Source organism: Alosa pseudoharengus, unplaced genomic scaffold, assembly GCF_046254945.1.
Source record: "Alosa pseudoharengus isolate Yale_2024_CS ecotype anadromous, Long Island Sound unplaced genomic scaffold, YU_APseudo_1.1 YU_APseudo_1.1_scf_4, whole genome shotgun sequence".
NCBI classification, from domain to species: domain Eukaryota; kingdom Metazoa; phylum Chordata; class Actinopteri; order Clupeiformes; family Clupeidae; genus Alosa; species Alosa pseudoharengus.
In genome coordinates, this window is record NW_027468774.1 from 6,987,702 (window position 1) to 7,014,091 (window position 26,390).

The window sequence follows — 26,390 nt, forward strand, 5'->3', positions numbered from 1 at the left end:
GTCTAATAGACTAATAACAAGTGTTGCTCTCTGTGGCGTAGTGGTGATAGTACTTACTGCTTAGAACATTTTGCCTCAGTGAGACTCATGTTCGAAACCCAACAAAACCTTCGCTGATTTACTTTGACACATTTCCTGTTTGCACAACATTTTGTGTGGATGCTTAAGCAGACATGCATTATAGGCTACATAGCGATTCCCGCATGTTTTCGGCAAGATTTTGCTTCATATTCTGTCGTGCACTGCAGGCTTGTGAAATTGTGAATCTCCAGCACTGGAAGGGCGGAAGCAGAGCAAAGTGTTGTTAACAAGTAGGCAGGATCTTGTTGAATATTCACGGATTTTATGCAAATATCACAAGTTAACCTGCTCACCATCTAAACTGGAACACCGGCACCATTTTTTTCTAGCGGAAACTCTGGCTGCTATACTCCACTACGCTGCTATACTCCACTACGCTGCTATACTCCATTACGCTGCTATACTCCACTATGCTGCTATACTCCATTACGCTGCTATACTCCATTATGCTGCTATACTATACTCCATAAGCCCATTTCTGGGTCTTCCTGCCTGTGTCTGTGCCTTTGCCCATGCCCTAAATGCTACCGTAGCTTATGCATGATGTGCCATTTATCCATTCACTAAACTGATATAATCCTCAACAACAAATCTGAGGCATGGTTACTGTGCTCTTAACAGTTCCAGTGTTAATTTACCTAAAACCTTAAAAGAACAAAATGGTTGTAGCGTTTGCACAGATTAGTCACCCTGGAAACACCTGGAAAAACTTTGAAAACAGACCCACATTGCCACCTAGTGGCCATATTCTGTACTTGCAAATGAATGGAATGCCCGCACTCTGCTGTTTTTTTTGCCTGAGGAAGACCCAGTCGGGTCGAAACGTTGCAGCACATTAATATATGGGAGTTTTAGACGAGTGCGGGCATTCAATTCATTTGCAGCTCTAGTTCCATTTGCCCTGCACCTCACCTGTGGGGATGTGCACACCTCCACTACTACTCATATTCTGTACTTACCACTCATATGTTACTCATAGGCCCAAACAATACATTACAGTAATTCAGGCAGTCTGTGATTCTGGCACAAAAATGTTGACATTTTAGCTCAACAGTCAATCAAATGGCGGTACAGTCTGTACCCCAATAATCGCTTGCCATTAGATTATTGACACCGGGGTCTCTGACCACACACACTCAAAGGACAGTTAAGGGCTGGATCAAATACCTGAATTGGACAATAAGTGTATTAGGGGGTTAGAATCACAGAATCACCTTTCATTCTAATGTGTTTGGGGGTAGTGGTGGTGCCGTGGTTACAGAGCTGGGCTCACATGCACTAGCCAGAAAAGTTGTGTGTTCAATTCCTGGTTTCTACCATTGTGCCCCACAGCAAAGCACTTAACACTGAGTTGCTCCAGGGACAATGTGACAATGTCCTTACAATATATACATAAGTTGCTTTGGGAAAAGTGTCTGCTAAATGCATAAATGTTGGGTAACACTTTACTTGACAGTATCAACATAAGAGTTACATGACACTGTCATGACACATGAACCCTAACCCTAAAGATTGTAAAGATATCACAAAGGGTTTTTTTTTTCCTGATAAGACTTTAGAGAATCATCCACATCGCCACTCTGTGGTCATCTGCTGTAATTACTTCAGATGATGGTACAATAGAACACTGGAATTCTCAAAATGACTAGTTCAAGGTCCATATCATCTTCTCACTTTTGCACATCATAAACACAATTATCATTGCTTCGAACAAACAGCAAATACTTTCGTACATCCATGCACTTGATTGTGTTCAAATGTCTGCTGTTTTTTACATTTTCAATTGCTAATGTCATATTCTACTCCATAAAACAAATAGGCCTTATTTTATGGCTTGAGTCATTGCATGCAAAATTGCTGAACTAGCAGTCATAACTTGTTCTCATAGTCTGTCTAGCTAGCATATATACTGTCTAGCATGTGACCTGACTGGAATGTCAAGATGTATAGAAATATTTGCTTAAATATATTACACATCCACAACCCCCCTCCAATTTTTTTTCTTTGCACAATGATGTAAAAGCCTTTTCTTACAGTTTTTTTGCAATTGCTAACAAACTAAAATGACAGGCATAGCACAATTATTTAAACTGACACACAGAGAGCAAAACCTCTTCAAAAGTCTCCAAAAGTCAAAGCCCATTTTCTGCATTACACACATTTTGCAATTCAAAATGCCACTTTTTAAATGCACTGAACACAGATCTCTGCATAAGACACAACAATCTGGCATAAAGTCACGTTTGCCATTTTAAAACATTGCCATTCAAAATGACATTCAAAAGTACATGAGCTAATTGGCCAATATATGTGCATATGTTGCACTGACTTGTTTGGTGAAAAATAAAAAATAATATTTTTGTGCATGTGAACAAACTGAAGAATTTTCTACAATTTGAACTATTTTAGTATTATGGCAAAGCATACTACAGATGAGAGTGCTTTCCATTGTGCCCAACAGTGTGTAGTTGGTTAGACAAAAATATGGTAATATGGATGTTTTTACAATGGCGCTCACTATGTCAAAAGAAATACTGAAAAGACCTATATCGCCACCTTGTGGCACTCCTCTGCACCTACTACAGTAGTCATGATGTTGCGTGCAATGTGTGCAATGAGCCATTAGTAATAACAACAATAACAACACAACATTGACTCTCATCAACTCTCACCCCAACGATTGGTAAGTAAAGAAAGTGAAAAAAGTTATCTTGATCGGAATCCAGATCATCGTGCCATGATGCCTGAGATATGGTAACACTTTACCTTGTATTGAACCTTTGAAGGCACACACATACACGCACACGCACACACACACACACACACACACACACACACACACACACACACACACACACACACACACACACATACACACACACACAGCTTGATTACAACATTCAGGCCCCCATTGAGGAGATGCATGGGATGCACACACTGCTATGGCATAGTAATCAGCATGCACCAGATACTCATTAAGATCAAGTGGTAACTGTTGGACTATGCAGCACACTGTGATCTTTCACTTTAAAATATGTTTATGAAACAAATTTTGCATGCAATGCCTTGTTTCCACAAGTCTAACTCAATGAAACGAGTTCTTGATCCTTTGAGACTCAATGTTCTGTAGCAAATACATCTGGAAGAGGATTTGTCCTAATCCTGTCTTGGTTACCAGGGAGCTCATGACCACCCAGTGTTTGGTGAGACAATGACACATGACCTTTAGCTGAACACATGGCAGTTCGCCCAGGCTTGTACACCCTCAGGTTTGTCAGGAATCCATTCTGATTTATAAGTAGGGTTACATGTAAGGTGTTATGTAAGTTGCACTGACAGCAGATTTTAAAAGCATTCCCATGCACTCACTGGGCTTCATATCGCTCATACACAAATGATTTCCACATTTTCTGCAGTAGCTTGCTTGCTTTAGTAGGGCTATTTGTGCAACCATTCATTTAGAAGTAGACACCATTCAACATCACATTAAGCTAAATCTAAACTTCGAATTGCAGTAAATGTTTGCAGCAAAAGCACCCCTAAAGAGTTTTTGTTTACCTTAAAATAATGTTTCCAAAATCATTTTGATGGCTCATAAACTCTAGATAGAGTGGACGCGGTTCTGCCACACAAGAGGTCTTGCAAGAAAGCCATATGCTGTTTGGGTAGGAACACCCAACAAAACAAAAAAAAATCTAAATGGAAAAGAGCTGCTACTACAGGAATTCAGATTCGAAGACGCACAATTAGTCCATGTGTTATTGCACTTTTCAACTGTAGGGGGACCCTGAGAACAGATATTGTTTAGTGCTGCTTTTAGGTTTTTTAAAATGATTATGTGTGTGGGTTATAATTTTTCTCAGTTGCTATGGTACATTCACAATTAAAATTCTCAAAACTGCTTGTTCAAACTTCATATCATCTTATCTTTGTGCATATCATAAAAGCAATTTCTTCTCATCTTGAACAAACAGCAATGCTTTAGTACATCATGTTATTTACTGTAGTATGGAGCTGATTTTGTACAAATGTCTGCTGTTTTTTTTTTCAATTGCTAACGTCATGTTGGTCAAAACCTATACTGGTTCCATGCTGAATAGTCCTACGCCATAAAACAAATTGGCCTCATTTCATGCATAAGTGTTGAAATAGATAGCTGTCATAACTAGTTTCCATACTGTGTCTAGCATAAATGTGAGTTGATAGACAGGAACATCAGGATTTATACAGAGTGGTGCACAGTTCTAAGGGTTTTTTTTACTGTATATTTGTCATTTTAATTTGCACAATCCTGTTTTATGCCTCCACAATGTCTGTCAACAGTAAAAACTGGTATCCACTCTCTTACAATCAACCCCCTCCACACATAATAATGTGTAGCTTTGTAGTTTTGAAATAGCCACATAGTAAAAATAGTGCTGTCTTGCACATTCATATCAAATAGTTATAGAGTAAACTGCCATATTGACAACAAGACAACACAGTTTGAATATCTTGAAAGAACACAATGGCATAAAGAGTTGCCATTTTGATTGCACTGACAGTTTCGTTGGTATAAATACTTGATTTTGAGACATAGACTAAGCATTTTGAGCAAGATACATGCTTTTGGAGGCAATTCACTATGTCATGTAGTTTGCACGAATTGTTTTGAGAAATGCCATAACTGTGTGTGCATGCATATGTGCTGACACTACAGCGACAATTGCAACATCCACTGTGTAACTGAGCCAAGTTGGCAAGGCGTCAGATATGCTCCACACCCAGGTCTTGACTACACACTTGTCACCAGAGTGCATTTTTTCACTTTAGAAAAACACGTTTTTGTGAGACTTGCATACAGCAACACTATATGCAAATTCATGCGTGAGAGTCTTTTCTGTCGGGTATACAAAACTAGATGCACGCGCAGCCGTGGGGCAGAAGACGCTTTGTGGCCGTACACAACGTTTGGGGGCAGCCGTGGCCTACTGGTTAGCGCTTCGGACTAACCGGAGGGTTGCCGGTTCGAACCCCGACCAGTAGGCACGGCTGAAGTGCCCTTGAGCAAGGCACCTAACCCCTCGCTGCTCCCCGAGCGCGCATTATTAATATAACATCGTATTTTGTCATTTTTGGCGAAGACATGCTTTCCGTTAGGGATATTGAACATATTTAACATTCTTTGTCATACATTGTGATTTTGAATTGGTGCAGTTTTCAGCACAAAAACTCATTTTATTCTTTTCATGGAGAGCACTGCTCTATGCTGTTCTATGGTGCTTTCTGCCTCTTAGTTGCGCACGCATGTTTTCGTGACGTTGCATAGAAATCCATGTATAGGAAAAGGGCAAACTGGCTAACGGTCTAGAGGGCTAAAGGGCTAACTGGCTAACAGGTCACACTTTACGGGTCTTCCACAGACTATGTACAGATGCTCAAATCATGAACAAGCTATTGACACTCTGAGAACAACATTGTATTCAGGTTAGGGCAGCGGTGTTGTGGTAAAATAAGAGGTGGGTAAACTATGAATTCTGTGATCACGGTAAGGTGGACTGCACCATGTAGTATCAGATTTTTTAAAAAGGCTTTTGGAACATGTTTGATGATGGTGGAGGTTATTGTCCAATGTTAATAACAATAGCAGTGGTATTAGGTATTAAATGGTTCCTAGAGTGTTGATAAGTGTACATATTGTGAACGTGGATATTTCAATGTGATTTTTGAATGTTAAAAGTTGCAATTGGTGAATAAACTTTTTTGAGAGGTGGATAAATTCTAATAAGAGCTGGATAAACTCTATATCTGACATTTCAGAGGTGGATAAACTGTCTTTACTTGCGTTTAGCCTCCACTACAACCCTGGATTAGGGGTTGTTAAAGAGGTTTGTTGGGTTTGCTGGGTTAGGGGTTGAGTTTGGTTAAAGAGATGTTCAGAACCGGTTATAATTCAACAAAAATGTTAAAGACTGAATGTGAATTTCAACCATCTTTCCACTAATTGTTTTGCAAGCGTTAATGATGATTCGAGAAATGCACCAAAGCGACTGAGCAAACCATAATAGTCTTGAAGGCTGACTAATAAAACTAATTTCCCCCAGCACATGTCAATCAGAATCATTATCACGACCGGACACATTAATCTCTCCCCTTCAACATTATAGGTGATATGGTTCCCCCACCTGTGCAGGAGTACAAGGTTGAGAGGCCTTTTTGACAAATCACTTCACATTTAACAGCAGAGAGCCGTGTCTCCCGAGATGACGATTTAAAGGTCGGAGAGATAAGCCTCTGCTGCAGGTTTAGCTCCAAGCAAGCAGCAGGTAAATGAGTTGTATCATTTATGACTGTTATTGTAAAGAGCAGCTGATATTTAACCAGAGACAATATAATTGGGTGATAATGAGCTGGTTTGAAGGCATGTAAGAAGAAGGACCTGGGTGTTATAAGCCTTTGAAAACACAAATAGCGCGTCTGCCCCTTGGGGAGCGTACTTATTTCCTTTTTAAGCACTTAAGCGTGTCTTAGGCATGTCTCTGAACAATTCTACCCAATGTTATCAGTTTGTATACAATGGCTTGTCCATATTCACCAACTACCTCTTGCAAAAATAGGGATGCACTGAGTCCTGATTTTTAAGGTTCTGCTGAATACCAAATCCATTATTTACAGTTTTATTTATCTATTTATTATTTATTATTATTTATTTTATTTTATTTACAGTTTTTCTCAGTCACTTTGGTGCATTTCTCAAATGTTTGCACAACAGTTAATGCATTTTTCAAAACAATACCACAATGTATTACCTGCTAAAATGTGTACCTTGCTCAAAATGCTTAGTCTACAGTATGTTTAAAAAGCAAGTATGTATACCAATGAAACTGTCCTCACATGTCCTTTCACCATTGTGTATGAACAACATAGTCAAACTGCTTTGTTATGATATGACAGTTTACTCTGTATGTATTTTCAAAATAGTGCACAGGGTAGCACTATTTTCGATGTGGCACAGCTATTTCAAAACTCCAAAGTTACACATAACTGTTTGTGGAGAGGGTTGATTGCAAGAGAGTGGATATGTTTCAAAGTTTTTACTGTTTTACTGTAAAGAAAACAAAGGCTTTACAACATTGTGCAAAGGGAAAATGACAAACAGTCAAACACCCCTTGGCCAGAGGGAAGCCAGATTTACTGTATAAGTCAATATTTTTGTATACGCCCTGGCGTTCCTGTTTGTCAGGTGAGTCACATATGCTAGACAGACAATCTAGTCAACACTTTTGCATGTAATGATTCAAGCGATAAAATAAGGCCAATTTGTTTTATGGGGTACGACTATTCAGCATGGGACCATAGTGCATTTTGACCAACATGACATTAGCAATTGAAAATGTAAAAAACAGCAGACATTTGTACACAATCAAGTGTATTTATGTACTAAAAGCATTTGCTGTTTGTTTGAAGCAGTGAGAATCGCCTTTATGATGTGTTCAAGGAAGAAGATGGTATGGAGTTTGAACAAGCAGTAAATGTAGTAAACATCACCAACAACTAGAGTAGATTGATACATAATTTTTTATTTGTGAATGTCCTTGCTGAACAACTAGCTGCAGCATCCTGGCTGCTGTCTGTGTTGTTACTAACAACAGATTCCTTACACATTTTGAACTCCATCGCATGCTTTCAGCGCAAATGTAAACACCTTCCCATGATCACTTGCAACGTTATTACAATTTACAGTCAGCTGCATAGGATTCAGTTTGATAAAACAAGGTTTGGCTCCTATCAAAAAGCTTAAGATCTGGCCAAATACGAAACCGAATCTTGGATTTGGTGTATCACTATACAAAAAGAAGCCTACTAAAATTAAGGAAAATGCAAATGCCATTACATTTGTTCTTGTAGCAGACTTTTAATACTCAGCACAGAGGCACTTATCAACAGTGTGTGTTTTGTTTGGATATGTTGTTGATCAGTTGATAAACGGCCACAGCAATGAAGTCCCGTCGCAATGCAAATGTTGGAAACGTTTCCCAATCAATAGTCACCAGACTCTATTCACTTTGTGAATACGTTTGGATTTGTCCAGGCTATGTGGCCACATTAAGGCCTTGCACTTGTCTGGTTTGGATCATAAACTGAGCTTATACATATATATACGAACTCCTAACATATATACAGACATGTAATCACAACGCCCCCCCCCCCCCCCCACTACCCCCCATCCCTCGCCTTCGTCACTTTGTACCCACTGTCTGACAAGCGGGTCTGTGACCAGTGCCGCAAATGGCTGCAGGACCGGATGGCTGCTTGCCTGCACTGGACTCCCTCCACCCCCCACTCCCCTCCCTTGTTGCAAGTTGTGTGTTTTTCATGTTGTAAGTTGTACTGACGATATGCTAATGTTGCTGAGGTGCTTTTTTCCTGTTCCCACACTGTACTCCCCACAGGAGCATAGTCTGGGAGTTGCTTTTTCTCCTCCCCTCTCCTCATGTTATGCTGTATTCTTCTCCCCTCTCCTCATGTTATGCTGTATTCTCCTCCCCTCTCCTGTATTCTCCTCCCCTCTCCTCATGTTATGCAGTATTCTCCTCCCCTCTCCTCATGTTATGCTGTATTCTTCTCCCCTCTCCTCATGTTATGCTGTATTCTTCTCCTCCCCTCTCCTCATGTTATGCTGTATTCTCCTCCCCTCTCCTCATGTTATGCTGTATTCTCCTCCTCCCCTCTCCTCATGTTATGCTGTATTCTCCTCCTCCCCTCTCCTCATGTTATGCTGTATTCTTCCTCAATCCCCTGTCTTCCTGTCCTGTCTACCGCGGCCCCTTGTCATATTGTATGTCATATAGGCTTGGTTGTTGATTTGCCACTGTGTGAAATATCCCCTACATATAGCACTAGAAATGTACCACATCTCCTGTGTGTATTTGAAATGACAGTATGAGTACTGTGTGTATTTGAAAGGACAGTATGAGTACTGTTGCACTAGAGCCCCATGTCTCTTTTACTGCACAGCTCTCTACACTGAGGTGAACGACACTGCCGAGGGGCACATGTAGCGGCATGGTCCTTAAGCCTCTGGATTTCATGTCTTGAGGATGTATGATTTTTAAAGGTCAGTGGGATGGGAGAGTGAGGTGTTGCTCTGAACATGTAACAGCAAGCAGCAGGTGAGGGGAATGGCTGAGGTCTGTGCCCATGAAAGGAGAGATGACATTCAAACAGAGTTGATGGGTAGTTTAGGGGTACTCAACCTGTGCAAACTTGACGACATGGAATTTTCAGCCACTGGCAGTGTGAGCTGGAGAAGCCTACTCAGGCAAACACGCTCAATGTTTTCGTTGTGCGTGAGCCCAAGATGTGTGTGACTCCTGTGTGCGAGAATGAGAGAACAAACACAAGCTCTGCCAGGAGTAGTAGCCTCTTTCCCTGGAGCTCAGTGTGTGACTCCTGTGTGCGAGAATGAGAGAACAAACACAAGCTCTGCCAGGAGTAGTAGCCTCTCTGTCCCCGGAGCTCCTTTCCATCTTAGCGTCTGATCACAGCCTCTGGCTCTCTCTCATGTCACTTCCTTCATTCAATAACACAGATTCACTGTTAGCTTTCTCCCGCAGGTATATATCCATGCATGAATAATGCTGTGAGCTTGGCAGTGTACAAGCCAGAGCATAAAACATAAAACTCCCAGCGGGGATGGGGGTAGTGTGTGTGTATGTGTGTGTGTGTGTGTGTGTGTGTGTGTGTGTGTGTGTGTGTGTGTGTGTGTGCCTTGTGGCGACAGATGTTGGGAGTGTGATGGAGAGGTGGGCAGGGCTGAGTCTGGCTCGGGGGTTGTGGGAGTGTGGATAAAAAGCCACTCGGAGCCCCAGCTCGACACTCAGTCCTCTCCTATCAGAGCCAGAGTACCCTCCCAGCCTCTCTTTACCATGGCAACAGTCTTCGCCAGCCGCTCCTCCATGGGAGGTGGATTCTCCATGGGCTCGTCCCGCATGTCCATGTCCGGTGGAGGCATGGGTGTGGGCGGTGGGCTCGGCGGCGGCCGCATGATGAGGGCCGGCAGCGTGTACGGGGGCGCCGGGGGTTCCGGGGTGCGCATCTCCAGCGCCACCAGCCTGGGATCGGCGGGCGGCTTCGGTGGAGGGTTCGGAGCGGGCGGAGGGTTCGGAGCGGGCGGCGGGTTCGGAGCAGGCGGAGGGTTCGGAGCGGGCGGCGGCGCCAGCGGCGGTGGATTCAGCATGTCCGTGGGCGGGGAGGGCAGCGTCATTGGCAACGAGAAGGGCACCATGCAGAACCTCAACGACCGTCTGGCCACCTACCTGGCCAAGGTGCAGACCCTGGAGAGGGCCAACGCCGAGCTGGAGCTGAAGATCAGGCAGTTCCTGGAGAGTAGGGTCGGACCTGCTGGCCATGACTACGGTGGCTTCATGGCCAGCATCACTGACCTGCAGACCAAGGTGAGCTGCTCTAATCATCATAATTACCTGCAGGAGACTAGGAGAGTGCACTGCCTACACCCACTCTGTGCCTCGCTCTCCTACTGAACGTGTTTTTTAACCATGTGCAGCGGCAGTTCACTATGATTGATGATGTGTTGATTGATGTGTTACTGATGTATTCCAGATCCAGGGGGCCATTCAGCTGAAGGGATCTGTGCATCTGGCCATAGACAATGCCAGCCTTGCCATGGACGACTTCAGAGTCAAGTAGGTTTACCTCAGAGAGAAAAACAGAAATCCTCTTGCTAGGTTTAGTCCAAAATAATGATAGAAAGCTTGTTGCTATAAGCTATAGGGAAATTACAAAATGCAATGAACTCATGATGATATAGATTGCTCGTAAGAACACTAAGTTACCAAATGCAGTAAATATTGTACAGTATGCTATGTTTGAGAGAGTCTGCATGCAAGTTTCCACATGTACGTACATGCATGGCATGACCAATATACATGGCAATACGTTCATGAATGGATTCCTCTGTAGCATTTTCAATTTCAAGGTAGATATCAATACCATTTTAGCCCGGAGATTGTTATTTAATAGAATATGTGCATTGCAGCAGCAATTAAGGATTAGATAAACGACTAAAAGACGTAACACCACCTCTATATCTGTAAGGTATGAGACTGAGCTCACCATGCGTCAGTCTGTGGAGGCGGACATTGCTGGTCTGAAGAGGGTGCTGGACGAGCTGAACATGACCAGGGCTGACCTGGCCATGCAGATCACTGGCCTGCAAGAGGAGCTCGTCTTCCTCAAGAAGAACCACGAGGAGGTGAGCACAACGCTAATTACACGGCAGGAACACACACTGCTCATTTGTGCCTCCTTCAGAAAGAGCCAAGCCGACATCAGGATGACTTGAGTGGCCCAAGCTGTGATTAGCGCCTCAGGCCCCCCCCCCCGAGCTCCAACTGCTCCGCTCGGCTCTGTCCCAACATGCTGTGCAGAGCAGGTGGCAGAGTGAGAACAGGCAGAAGCCCCAAGTCTCACTCTACGGGAGCCTTGCACACCACAGATACACTTAGATAGACGTAGATATCTACCTACCCACTCACTGATTTGAGTGCACTGCCTTGCACACCACAGATACACTTAGATAGACGTAGATATCTAAGTACCCACTCACTGATTTGAGTGCACTGCCTTGCACACCACCGATACACTTAGATAGACGTAGATATCTACCTACCCACTCACTGATTTGAGTGCACTGCCTTGCACACCACCGATACACTTAGATAGACGTAGATATCTACCTACCCACTCACTGATTTGAGTGCACTGCCTTGCACACCACAGATACACGTAGATATCTACCTACCCACTCACTGATATTGTTTTGTGATTTTTGTCATGTTGCACCATCTGCCTCCTACATTACGTCTGGCATTGAGAGGACATACACTAAATATGTCACTGTATTACGTCTGGGTTTGAGAGGATGTATACTGAATATGTCACTGTATTACGTCTGGGTTTGAGAGGATGTATACTGAATATGTCACTGTATTACGTCTGGGTTTGAGAGGATGTATACTGAATATGTCACTGTATTACGTCTGGGTTTGAGAGGATGTATACTGAATATGTCACTGTATTTTTCTGTGGTAGGAGCTTGTGGCCCTGCGTGCTCAGATGTCTGGCCAGGTTCACGTGGAGGTGGACGCGGCTCCTCAGGAGGACCTCACCAAGATCATGGCCGAGATCCGAGAACACTACGAGGCAGTCTCAGCCAAGAACCAGAGGGACCTTGAGTCCTGGTTCCAGACCAAGGTGAGTGGCATACACAGATATACACGTATAGAAAAAAACACACACATGCACATACATATATACACATATTTACATACATACACACATACACACAATGGTGATCTATTTTCTTCTATTGTGAAATGTCCTTTCTCACACACTGTCTGCTGTTGTTTTGTAGTCGGAGACGATTAACAAGGAGGTCATGACGAGCACAGAGGTCCTTCAGACCAGCAGGACAGAGATCAACTCCGTCAAGAGCTCCGTTCAGTCCCTGGAAATCGAGCTTCAGTCACTCCTCAGCATGGTGAGATATACTGTACACGTCAGCTCCATAACACAGCACTGTTGCACACAATCAATCAGTGTCTCGTGCCGTTTCACTGGATATGACAAGTCAGGCCATGCAGTAAAATCAGGAGCAATTTCATCATAATCCATTATGCATAGTTTTCCTTCCTACCTTTCCCACGCCTTGATCTTCCACCTACGCACTCTACTGTTTAAAACAATGTAGTTCTTGACCTTGTTTTTTCTGGCAACTTGCCTTACTACTTTTCTGTCATGGAAACCCTGTGTTCACTTGATATGCTTTTCCCCTGTTGAATCACCTTTTAACAGTAACTAAAGCAAAACAAAACATCTCTAATTCAAACTGTCATAATTCCCACGCCCCCGCAGAAAGCTTCGCTGGAGGGAACACTATCAGAGACGCAGTCCCGTTACTCTGGCATGCTCTCGGGCTACCAGATGCAGGTGGGCAGCCTGGAGGGTCAGCTCACACAGCTGCGCGGTGACCTCGAGCGCCAGGGACAGGAGTACTCCATGCTCCTGGACATCAAGACCAGACTGGAGATGGAGATCGCCGAGTACAGAAGACTGCTGGACGGAGGCGCAAGCTCAAGCTCAAGCCTCACCATCAGTAGCAGTAGCGTGGGCGGAGGGCTCAGCGCGGCCGGAGGTTTCACCTTGAATGGAGACGCAAGGTAATCGCTAATACGCTAATCGGTTAGCATGAATGTAGCTATCGGCAAATTAACCTGTAACCGCAACCACAACATGAGTTCAGAGAATGATGGACAAGGCACAATGTGAAAGAAAAGGAGTTGGCATGAGACATGAGAATGAGAGTGTGAAATGTCTTTTCTTTGTCCCTTCCAACAGCCTTCACTCAGGCTCGTCAACCACCTCCACCACCACCACCACCAAGGTCATCACCGTCGTAGAAGAGGTGGTTGATGGGCAGGTGGTGTCCTCCTCCTCTACTTCCTCTGGGCATCTCATTAAGTAAACCATCCACTTCAAGCCCACCTGACAGCAGCCGGCTCTGGGCCCAAACAGGCCTGACTGGCGTGGGGCCCACGGGTGTCCAGACCCAGTAAGAGCCTAATCGTGTCCAGACCCCACCTCTGTCAGTACCAACCATAATCAAGTGTCTGATGGGAGAATCCACTGTGTGACTTTTTTTTAGTCCAGTGCACTGAGAGCCTCCCTCATTATATGCTGGACAATAAAGAGGACATACATAAAAGTACAGTGAAAGTGTGTGTGTGTGTGTGTAATTCTTTCAAACTCATGCATAGGTATGGTACATATTAGTGATTTCATTAGTCAACCAGTGGGCTATTGACATCAGTAGGACGTGCATGCTGTAGACAGCAGTCAGCTAGTGATAGATGGAATGGCTAAAGGCTAAACGGGTTAGACCAGTGTTTCCCAAACTGTGGGCCATGGCCCTCTGGTGGGCTGTCAAGGTATTACAGGTGATTACGTACAGTAGTTCAAATTCAAACCATAGCCAGAGATATTAAGCCTATTCATCAAAGTGGTATTCATTTGATGTTGGTCCAGAACATATTCAATGGGGTTGACAGACTATGGGTAATACTAAACTAAAGTGTGTTATTGGAGCGGTCGTTGTGTCAGGTAGAAAAAGATCACAGTGAACATGTGAAGAACAAAACTCTCAGCGAGTGCTCCGACTACAGAATTGTAAATAAATGTTTGGGTGGGCCACAGGAGATTTTGGGAATTGAAATTGGGCCAAAGCAGTTGGGAATCTCTGGTTTAGACATTCCAATGGAAGTGCTTCAACAAAAATGAGACTTGTTCCGTGACCCACTCCAAAACCAGCTTATCATGGTGAAACACTGGCCTGGAAATGGAGACTGTATCAGAAATCAGTGAGTGAGTCTCAATCAGTATGTGACACATTGAATATATGATAGAATTAGTGAATATTTTGTATATTTTGTCTGCAATTCAAAGGTGTGTGCTATTCTATAATTCAAACTGACATATAGGTCAAGCATATGAATAACCATACACAACAAATATACTCACACACATAAAATCTATAACCATCTGAATAACCATACACAACAAATATACTCACACACATAAAATCTATAACCATCAATAGAAAAATATATATCACAGATATAGTACAGTATACAAATATATAGTCACTGAACTGAAATTAGGCTACAGGGTAAGCCTGTAACCTCTTTAATAGCACAGGTTTAGCTATTTGAGGGAATTCTCTAATTGTCATGCTACATTCAGTACCATGATCTTTGTTTTTATATGATGAGTAGGCTTTATCCACATTTTGAAATCTTATAATATGCCGTTTGGTCAGAGCAATGCCTCTATAAACATTGGAAACCCTAAAACCAAAAGTATCCTTATAGCATCTCCTTAACAGAGAAAGCCTTGGGGCAACCAACCACATGGATTGAATAGCTAGTGCAACAAGAACCAGTTTTAAGGGAGTGGCAATTTTCAGCTGCCAGTGATCCAGATTACTCGTGACCTATGCCCAGGGGCGATTCTAGACCTAGAGCTTTGCTGGGGCACAGGCCCCCAACTCCCAATACATTAAAAAAAAATAATAATAACTGTGCGCGCAATATGAATAAATGGCTAGCCTGATTTGGACCATCACATATCTCCCCTAGGTCACAGACATCCTCCTCCATACTCTGAATAGTTTTACGCCTAGCCCCCATCATGTCCTCATCCGTTTCTTGCCTGTCTCTCCTCCTCCTCCTCCTCCTGCCTGGTATTGGACTGCCCAGCCTGTGCTCTTTCTCCCCTCTCTTCTCCCTCTCTTCGACCTTCTCCTCCTCCTCCTCCAGCACTCTCTCCCTCAATTGTTGTAGCAGCCACTATCCAGCAACATCCAAACACATAGGCATAAGTAGGCCTATACTCACATGCATTAATTTAATAGGCTTTCCTACTAACACAAGGGAAGCTTATTTTTAGTCAAAAGTGAGATATACTTCCCTCCCAGGCAAGGGTCCTATATACATCCTGGCAATACTGCAGTTCTTTGTAGCTTAAATAGCCTACTAAAGCCTTCATACTGACTTTTGGTGATAATTTGCAAATGTAGCCTATAATAATCTACACAGATGGCTATTCTGATTCTGTGTATATTATTATAGGCTACATTTGCAAATGCAGCAAACTTATTTAAGTTTGCCATTAAACCATTGATCAAATCACAGCACTGGCTATTACAGCATAAATGTTAATGTTACCGTTAATGTGGGCAAAATTATCATACCTCCCTCATCCTCCTCACTGTTCCTCTCTCCCTCTGTTCAGGAAGAATTTTCTGATGTCCATCTCTGAATAGTCAGAAGGCTGTGTTTAGTTTTACAGTAGGACAGCTTCACAAACAGTATAGGCTACTTTTACAGGAGTCTCTACAGTATACGTATAAATCCTTATTAATTGTCCGTATGTGTGCATGCAGCCTACGCATGGTGTGAGTGTGTGTGTGAGGGAGAGAGCACAAGCTGGTAAACTGTTGCTAAATTTAGGCTACAATGACGCTAAGCATTGAAAAACAGATGCTAGTTATGTTATGTTACCCTAACACTCTCTAACAGCGATCAACTTGTAATTTTTTCTGTCAAACAATTTGTGAATTTGTTGTAACATTAAACAGGGGACGATTTACTCTATGCTCAAAGTGATTCCACAATCCACAGTGTATGTGTGTGCAGTACAACGAAACACTCGGAAGAATCATGTGAACGATTTTCATTGGTTGTTGCGTTCAATCTTAGCCAGCTACAGAGGTGCTATTTCCTGATTGGCTATTATGGCCCCTTTCTTTATTCCTTGTTTTTTTTTATTATTGGCTGGTAAGTGACAGACTCGAGCCATGATTAAAGCAGGCACGGAGATGCGCTCATGAATGCCGTTTCCAGCTAGAGCCGCGCTAGAATTTTACTGGGGCACTGGAGACTTTTACTAAGGCACGTGCCCCAGTGAATAAGGTCTAGTGACGCCCCTGCCTATGCCGTGTCATTTGTCTCACACACAAATGAACAGGCCTACTGCTTTCCGGGGCCACTAAAATGTCACAAAAACAAAACCGTCCTATTAAGACATAAGCCATCTTTACTCTCGCTGCTTTAGCTGTTCCTGTAACATCTCGTGTCAGGCCTACTTGTTATAAGGTCAAGAATGCAGAATCACAAATACAAGATTCTGCCAGTCATAGATTAAAAACACAAGCACAAACTTATAGAATAATGGAAACGTATATGTTATATAACAGATGTCTCTTTCAGATATAAATCCTCTTGAAACGTTTAACAACTCAGCTGTTTTTGTTACCAAGCGTGTGGCCCACTCGTTAAAGTGTTGCCGGTTCGATCTAAATATAAATCTAAATTGATTTAAATGTAAATATTCTATAGCATATACCCTGTAAATATTCTATAGCATCCGTCTTAAAACTTTACTCAAACTGCACTTGGAGGTGGAGGGTGAACAAATAAACCATTTGTAATTGAAAAGAAGAAAAGGCTGATGATTTTGTGCAATTTTAAACTAAAAGATGACTAAATCATGATCAAACAAGTGTGTGACCCAGCTGAAGCATGTCAAGCATATATCACCAAGGAGAGTTGCTCTTTGACTGGTTTATAGTTTTGAATGAAGTTCCAAAATGCCCTTGGGAGTTCGAAGCCTTTCTTGCCCCTCAGAAGGGATTATCTCTAAATGTCAAATATGTCAGTTAAAGCTTAGTCAAATCTTGCTGCAGATTGGGTCTTGTTTTACCAGTTTTCATTGTCCTCTAAAACCCTCTAATGGCTCCAAAGAAAGTAACTCACCATTTTATTGATCTTACAATGCTGTCCTATATCCTTTAGGGGTGTAACGGTTCATGTATTCGTATTGAACCGAAACGGTACGGGCGTCACGGTTCGGTGCATGAATTTACATGGAGAATACACGGTATAAAAATACATAAAACTCGTGTGCGGATTAATTAATGTCATGCGCAATTACTGTTAAGTAGCGAGAGTTATGGGAGTTCTTTAGCGACACCTAATGCTAATCTGTAGCCTCGCCTTAGCTCTGATTGGCGCCTATGTTTTTTTTTTGTCAGGTCGTCGGTCGAGTCCGTCAGTCATTAGCAGCACTAACGTTAGACCCACAAGAGTTAGAGGATCCGCTGGTCTCTTTAAGAGCGCAAGTTTGAAAACTTCAGTTACAGTAACGTTAGTACAGGCGAAAGAGTGGTGGATAAGATGAAACTGTTTGTCGGCGTTGTTCAGCAGTTGTTGGGTATGTGAGTGGAAAAAATGCTACTCGAAGCCATCACCCAGATGATGTAGGCTACCAATCACTGAAACGAGGGGAAAAAACTTCCCCTGCGCTTCAGCAGCCTTTGGATACACATACAAATAGGGCCAAAACCTATGGCTTAAATTAAATGATTTCGTAATGACAGAAAGCTATGTAAATCGCGTGGTAATTGCCTTTATGTTGGGGTAACTTGTAACTTCTCACATGAGGTTCTGGTAGTGTTAAGTGCATAGACAGTAAAATAAAGTGACAACGCTAACCAGGCTAATAAACAAACCATGCTATGGTGAGTAAACGTCAAAGGGCAAAGTCACGTGACTTCTAGTTGTAGTCTGTTTATGAAATGAAAGGAGCAATTTCGTTTTTTAAAAAAAGTCAAAATAGTGTGATATTTTCACAATTAGTAGGCTAGATTATTACTTTACACACAATAAAAAAAATATTGAGGCAAATTGTAGACCCTTCCATATACAACTAAACACAGATGTTGAAGGTCTTGCTTAATTTTTCTATGTAATTTGCACTTTCAGAAATAAGAGATGCTGTAGGCCTATTTTCAGTTTTAGAGCTGATTGTCTTATTTTGTTTACAAGTTACAGATGGAGTCTGGGTACTTATTGTACTGTTTAGCCTACATCTTACACACTTCAGGCTGTTGCAGATAGCTCAGGGAAGAGACTGTATGACACTAGGTGGTACAGCCTGAGACATGCACAATAAAAAATGCTTTCTGCATTTTTGTTTTGCTTTCCCCTCCATTGTACCGAACTCGTATCGAGCCGTGATGTCCGAACCGTGATGTCCGAGCCGTGATGTCCGAACCGAGGTAGGAACCGAACCGTGACTTCTGTGTACCGTTACACCTCTAATATCCTTTGGATAAACTAATATGCATATAGGCAATGCAGCAGTCATGGGAATATATCCTTTGGCTGCACTAATATGCATATAGGCAATGCAACAGTCATGGGAATATATCCTTTGGCTGCACTAATATGCATATAGGCAATGCAACAGTCAGGGGAATATATCCTTTGGCTGCACTAATATGCATATAGGCAATGCAACAGTCAGGGGAATATATAATTTGGCTGCAATTATATGCATAGGCAATGCAACAGTCATGGGAATATATAATTTGGCTGCACTAATATGCATATAGGCAATGCAACAGTCAGGGAAATATTTTTCAAAATCAGAACTGTGAATGCTGTATTACATCAGTGGTTCTTAAACTGGGGGTCGCAAAATGATTTGCAGTCTAAGTTAAATAAATTTCAAGACTTTACAAAATCAAGGCTTTTAGACCAACATGTTTAAAACTGGGATACTCAGCAGCCCTACTCGTGGGCTTCCAATTCACAGTGTTTCCATAATGTTGCTTCGAAAGTGGATGTTTTGTTTATAAAAACTCAAACCTCTTTGCAATGATGCAATGAACACCATGCTGTCTTTTTATCGCCACAGTTCTACATCGGATGAGTGCCATCGGATGAGTGCTAATTATCCTAGTAATAAATCAGATTGACATTAATGGCTTTAGTGTTGACATAGCCTACCTATGAGAGGAGACACTTTCTGCCTCCGCAACATTTTCCAAAGTAAAAACACATTTTGCTAGTTGGAGGGGGGAGGGGGGCGGGGTTGCCAGACAAAAAGTTTAAGAAGCACTGTATTACGGTATCCTAGTTAATAATAAATCAGATTGACATGAATGCCTTTAGTGTTGGTATAGCCTGACATAGTTGGGAGGGGGGGGGGGGGTTTACCACTGTATTACAGTATCAACCACACAAGGGATTTATACCAGCCCATGTGTTACAGTGCAGTAAACCGCAAAAACCAACAGACCAACACACCAACACAGCCAACACACTAACTGCAAAAGCAGTTTACTGCAACGACAGTTTAATACAACAGTAGTATTCAAACCAATGCCCCACATTTCTATTTTACTATTACCATGTTGTGGACTGCAAGCTGTCTGATTCATTGCATGAGTATTTTACATTGATGAATTGATTATTAATTTATGAATTTATTTATTTATTTATTTATTTAGTTAGTTAGTTAGTTAGTTAGTTAGTTAGTTAGTAAAATAAAATAAAAAACATTTCAATGTAACAAGCAAACAAACATGCAAATGGCAACTCGTATGATATTTTACATTTTAAATGTTTTTATCTGTCCTTTCTATTGTTTTTTTAAATACATGACCTTTCTTTGTAAACTCGTCGTCATTGTAAATGAGGGAAACCTCAATGCCCTAAAAGTATAAATAAAGTTGAATGAAGAGTGACAGGAAGTAAGTGGGAGAGAGAGAGATGGGGTGGGATCGGGAAATGACCGCAGGAGAGAGAGATGGGGTGGGATCAGAGATGGGGTGGGATCGGGAAATGACCGCAGGAGAGAGAGATGGGGTGGGATTAGGGAAATGACCGCAGGTCAGATTTGAACCTGGATCCCCTGGGCACTCGGATCCGTACCTGGTACGGGCGCTGTAGCCTGCTGCGCCACAGCGCCCCCAAATAAAGGTATGAATGAATGAATGAATGAATGAATGAATGAATGAATGAATGAATGAATGAATGAATGAATGAATGAATGAATGAATGAATGAATGCTGTGCGTGCACCATTTGCACAGCTCCCAGACAGATCTTTTACAACATCAAAGTCAGACAAGACACATACTTGCAATTATTATTTAGTGAACTACCTTCCATCGAAACTAATAATTGTTAATTATATGCAAAGTGCAGACAGATGAGTGAGAGTGGTTTGTGTGCCAAGCGTGTATTTCCACTGTTACAGTTTATTGCCCTTACATTACCTCAACTATTCAGGTGCAAGCAAAATGCCACTGGGCTTGGTTGACCTTCATGGTATTACTCTTTGAGATTAAAGTAAAATGTCAGAGTAATTCTGTAACAATGCTTGGTTGCAATAACACCTGAACTTGTCATGACTCGTTGGTCTAGTTTTTTTTTTTTTTTTGCTTTGTTTTGCAGTGACTAAATTATCACTTTATAACCACTTACATTTTTGACATCAACCCAGCGCCTGCATTTTGATACATGTTTGACATCAACCCAGCGTCTGCATTCAACTGGTGGAACTGGGCGTGTAATCTCCACGCAGGCGACGCGTTCTGATATAAAGAACCTCCAGACGCTCAGTCTGCACTCTGTTCTCTCTCTGCACTGCCCAGGTTCTGCCAGCTACTGCACCACTTTGCCTTCGCGATGGCCAGCACTTACAGCCGTGTCTCGATGTCCTCATCTGGCTCCATGCGTGGAGGCTCCTCCATGGGCGGAGGGCTCTCCATGGGAGGAGGGATGTCCATGGGCTCTTCCGGACTCTCCCTGTCTGGGGGTAGTGCCCGCATGAGCGTCATGAGGGCCGGGAGCGTGTACGGAGGGGCAGGTGGCGCTGGCGTGCGCATCTCTGGCGCCTCCCGGACCCTCTCCATGGGCGGCGGCGGTGGCGGAGGTGGCTACGGCTTCTCCTCCGGCGGAGGGTACGGAGGAGGCTTCAGCATGTCCAGCAGCATGGAAGGAGGCGTCATCGGCAACGAGAAGTTCACCATGCAGAACCTCAACGACCGCCTGGCCTCCTACCTGGTCAAGGTGCGCACCCTGGAGAAGGCCAACGCTGAGCTGGAGCTGAAGATCAGACAGTACCTGGAGAGCAAGACTGGACCTGCTACCCATGATTTCAAGGGTCACTTTGGAGTCATCAATGACCTCAGGGGCAAGGTCAGTCTAGTGACTCTATATTAACTTGTATTATATATTTAATATTCTAATATTAAAACAAAATATTTCTTTTTTTTATGTGCCATGTGAGAAAAGTATCATAATTGTAGAGAGAGAACTTCAGTATACTATGATAATTGAAAAATTTGAATGACCTTGAATGATCAGGGATTGGAACTCTGTTGAAGTGACCTGATGTGTTCATGTTGACGGCTCTAGATTCAGGCAGCTCTTCTGCTTAAGGGTAGTGTGCACCTCAACATCGACAACGCAACTCTGGCAGTGGATGACTTCAGGGTCAAGTAAGCGCATCCCCATATATCTCCTGCATCCTTACGGTTCCAAAACATTTCTTTTATTTTTTGCACGATAATAAGCATTGCTATTCGGATGCTGAATGACAATGTAAAGCATGTACAGACACGACAGTAATCAACAATCATCAAATGACCTATTTTGGCATTATAACACTAACCTTACAATAATGATGGGTGTGATCTGCATGTTCTTCACTGACTGACTGATTGATTGATTGATTCAGGTATGAAGCTGAGCTGAACATGCGTCAGTCTGTGGAGGCAGACATCGGTGGACTGAGGAGAGTGCTGGATGACCTCACCCTGTCCAAATCCGACCTGAACATGCAAATCTCTGGCCTACAGGACGAGCTGGCATACATGCAAAAAACCCACCAGGAGGTAGGCTGGAGTCACATGCTAATCTGTGCAAATCACACACCTATTCTATGATTCAAATCCTGCATTCGAATACTGTTTATCACTGCTTATCACTGGGAAACATGCTAGCAGTTATGCTGGATGAAGTCTTTCTGCTCCAGCTATATCTACAATGTTATAGTAATGACTTACTGTCTGAGGCCTATACGCTTTGTTTATTTATGCATGCATATGGGGTAAAGAACATTTATGCTTGACATGTCTGAGTTATGTATTGCATGCATCTGACAAAATTGGCATATCAAGGCACCTCAAGTTTAATTGCATTCTAGTATGTCTGTGATGACAGAAATGCCTTTGAATTCAGATTTGAAGATGATCAAGGTTGAAGATTGCGATTGCAGATTGTGATTGTGGAGCGTCTTAGGGTCCGTTGTCATATAACTGATGCCATTCTTGCCATGCTGTTTCAGGACCTGCTGACCATGCGTGCTCAGGTGAGCGGTCAGGTGCATGTGGAGGTGGACGCGGCACCTCAGGAGGACCTGACTAAGATCATGGCAGAAATCCGCGAACACTACGAAGCTGTCGCCGTAAAGAACAGGAAAGAGCTTGAGACGTGGTTCCAGGCCAAGGCGAGTCCATTATTGTGTTGTGAACTACTGACAGATAGCATTCGCTCTCATTATGTCGTAACTACTGACAGATATGATTCGCTATCAGATTCTAGATATGTTTCACATACAAAAGAGATAGCCAATCAAATAGAATTGTGATTTTATGAGCATTATGTTTATTTGTTTTTTCCTCATACAGACAGAGTCTCTACAGAAAGAGGTGATGACAAGCACAGAGGTCCTGCAGACGTCCAGAACAGAAATCAGCACCGTCAAAAGCACATACCAGGCGCTGCAGATTGAGCTGCAGTCCCTACTGAGCATGGTAACCCGCCACACTGTATCATGATAGATGAGCTGTTGATAGATGATAAGGCATAACTTAGGTAATGTGATGATGGATCAGGGCAGCAGTATTTTGAGCTATATTGCTGGGCAACTTTATAACCAGTTGGATGTGTTCTGATTGAGTGATCATAAAAAATTGCCTGCTGATGATTGTACTCTAGAATACCCAGGAACGTTGCCCAGCAACATTACTCAGCTCTTCATGAATAACCTTGTACATTCATAAAGAAATGTGGTCTTTATCTCACTGACAAAAACACTTGTTCAGGATCCAAGATTTAAATGTGTCTACCTAGAATTGAGTTGAAACGAGTTGAATCTGAATTTGACACAAGCAACAAATTAGCAGCTCAGTGTAGAGTATGACCTGGACAATTCTTTCACACAAACAAACGTCACAGACCACTTGGAGGTACAAACAATATCGGAGTTTTGGTTGATTTGACCATCAGTTAACTTTGAAACTGGCATTTTACTTTGGATAGACTATAGCAATACATAAAAGGAGTGATTAACGTCAACAAATCTAGACTGGAGTAACTCATCATTTGGCACCTCCGATATGTTTAGTGTTCTAAAGACGTCAAATAGCCCACTAGACCACATTCATAGCCAAGGAGCCAGAAGTGACCATGCATGGATGGTTATAAAAACAGAGCGTACCTAGTTACTGCCTGGTTACCGCCCAAAAACGCCCTCAAACACCCTCACCCTCAAACGGCCACAAATGCTGTATCTTTGTGTGAAAGAATAAGGCCAGGTTATTCCACAAATGCCGTATCTTTGTGTGAAAGAATAAGGCCAGGTTATTCCACATATGCTGTATCTTTGTGTGAAAGAATAAGGCCAGGTTATTCCTAAAACTCATAGTTTCAAATGGCCACTCACTCTTCTCCCTCTTTCTCTCTCTCTCTCTCTATTTTTTCTTTCTGTCCCTCTCCCTCTTTTACTCTTTCTCTATCTCTCTCTGCCCCCCCTCTCCACCCCCCCCCCCCTCCTCCCCCTCCTGAACAGAAAGCGTCCATGGAAGGCACGCTGGCGGAGACTAAGAACCGCTATGGTGGCATCATGGCTGGGTACCAGTCTCAGGTGAGCAGCCTGGAGGCCCAGCTCACCCAGCTGCGTATTGACCTGGAGAGCCAGAGCTCCGAGTACAAGATGCTCCTGGACATCAAGACCAGGCTGGAGCTGGAGATCGCAGAGTACAAGAGGCTGATGGACGGAGAAGCAGTCAGGTGGGCCTACAGTTTTCCTCTATAATTCCCTTCTCTTAAATGAAATACTTGCTTTATTTATCTATAGATAGATAGATAGATAGATAGATAGATAGACGAGTCTGACATTTTTCTTCCGTACATTCTATCTGGAGCTCGCTCCAGTCCTTTGTTCCTCAGAGAAGGCATTTTCCAGAAAAAAATAAGAGAATTATCCCTCTTAACCAGCTCCATCCTTTTAGCATTTGTCCATTATGCCACAGTATAATCTGACCCTGTTCCATTGTTTGCACCCCACAGCTCGTCATCCTCCAGCTCCAGTTCCAGAACCAAATATGTCACAGTGGTGGAGGAGGTGGTGGACGGTCGGGTAGTGTCCTCGTCCAGCAGTTCGACCTCGTCCTCCGCAACCCGCAGGTACTGATGAACCTGCTTCTGTGGGCCTCGGAAACTCCTCCAATCGAATCGTTTCCAATCGAACGAAACAATAAAGTGAAAAGTTGCATCAAACCAAAAAAGGTCTACTGTTGTGTTTCTCCTGTTACACCTACAAAAATGATTGTGTGATAACATGCCGATTTATTTTACACACTAATGTACTCAATGCAAAATACATTTGACAAAACATGTTTTCCTAGGATATAGTGCATGCTTGTTCAAGAAGGATTAAAGGACAATTTTGAGTACACAAATACATTGACCAAACACAAAACATAAGACCATTGAGGACTTTTTTTTCTCCACATTGTGAAATACAATACAGTTTCTTTTAAACTGCTTACACACACAGGGCCCTATTTTCATGACGCAAAACCTGGCGGAAAGCAGATTATTATCTCAGCACAAAATGTATTCTTATCTTGTACGTCTCTTTTATTGAGCAACGCGCCAAGGGGTGCGGCAGTTAACGACAGGGCCAGTTCTCCCTATACGCACACTACACAAGGGGTGCGGCAGTTAACGACAGGGCCAGTTCTCCCTATACGCACACTACACAAGGGGTGCGTAGGGCCCCGCAAGTAAATGAAGGCCCCCTCCCCGTCTCCCCTTCAGTGAAAGCGCACACAGTCGGGTAACAACAGTCGGGTAAACTTGTGTGGTTTGATGTCAACACACAGTATATCTCTCCGAAGAAATCCAAAATGGGGCGGGATGATTGTATTGGGAGCACTGAGGTGTAAGATACGACCGTTAAAAGATTGGTTACAATTTGGCCCTCAGAGTTCAGATTGGAGGGCCCCTTAGCAGGATTTTGCTTAGGGCACCATGCATGGTAGACGCTAAGGACTAGTCCTAATCAATATTTTAAGATGACAAAATTGTCCCCACTAATATTTTAGCGAACTTATTTGTGCTGCTGATCATTCCGACCGCCAGCACAACAGTACAAGAAACGTCGTCATATGATTTGCTGAAAAACAAAGGGGGAGGGGAAAGGGTTATCTCATCTGACATGCACGCTACAGTAGGCCTACACGCACGGAGAGTGACAAAGCACAGGCTACTGTACTTGTTTGCACCGGCAGTCAAGCGAGCGGGTGTGTCAACGACAACGGTAAGTTTGGGCTGTCTGCCAATACATAGCCTATCCCAAAAAAGGCCAGAGTAAAACATTGTGATATTCCCTTTGCCCTTCAGCATGTACATGTTTGCCCCTTTTTGTGGTTTGTAGTTCAGCTATGCCACCCAAAAATACAAAGCTTTTTCATTGCAGTCTAGGCAAAATAATTAGCCAAACAAACTGGCAACTGGTGACCAGGCTTTCAAATGCGGATTTTACTGTGTAAAATAGCATTAGCTGTTAGGATATTACCAGAGAATGTCTAATAAGGGGAGAACCGCCACT

At 42.9% G+C, this 26,390-nt stretch overlaps 2 protein-coding genes across 2 annotated transcripts; both read left to right on the forward strand.

Moving 5' to 3' along the window:
- Positions 1–9,959: 9,959 nt before the first annotated feature.
- LOC143103297 (keratin, type I cytoskeletal 13-like) lies at positions 9,960–13,860 on the forward strand. Its single transcript, XM_076267112.1, has 7 exons — positions 9,960–10,517; positions 10,684–10,766; positions 11,179–11,335; positions 12,175–12,336; positions 12,497–12,622; positions 12,997–13,301; positions 13,480–13,860. Exons 1-7 carry the CDS (start codon positions 9,990–9,992, stop codon positions 13,604–13,606), a joined length of 1,488 nt encoding a protein of 495 aa, XP_076123227.1. The 5' UTR covers positions 9,960–9,989; the 3' UTR covers positions 13,607–13,860.
- A 4,297-nt stretch (positions 13,861–18,157) lies between these two features.
- LOC143103298 (keratin, type I cytoskeletal 50 kDa-like) lies at positions 18,158–25,056 on the forward strand. The gene is made up of 8 exons (XM_076267113.1): positions 18,158–18,757; positions 21,142–21,688; positions 21,908–21,990; positions 22,230–22,386; positions 22,839–23,000; positions 23,182–23,307; positions 24,345–24,565; positions 24,845–25,056. Exons 1-8 carry the CDS (start codon positions 18,744–18,746, stop codon positions 24,966–24,968), a joined length of 1,434 nt encoding a protein of 477 aa, XP_076123228.1. The 5' UTR covers positions 18,158–18,743; the 3' UTR covers positions 24,969–25,056.
- The last annotated feature ends 1,334 nt before the right edge of the window (positions 25,057–26,390 follow it).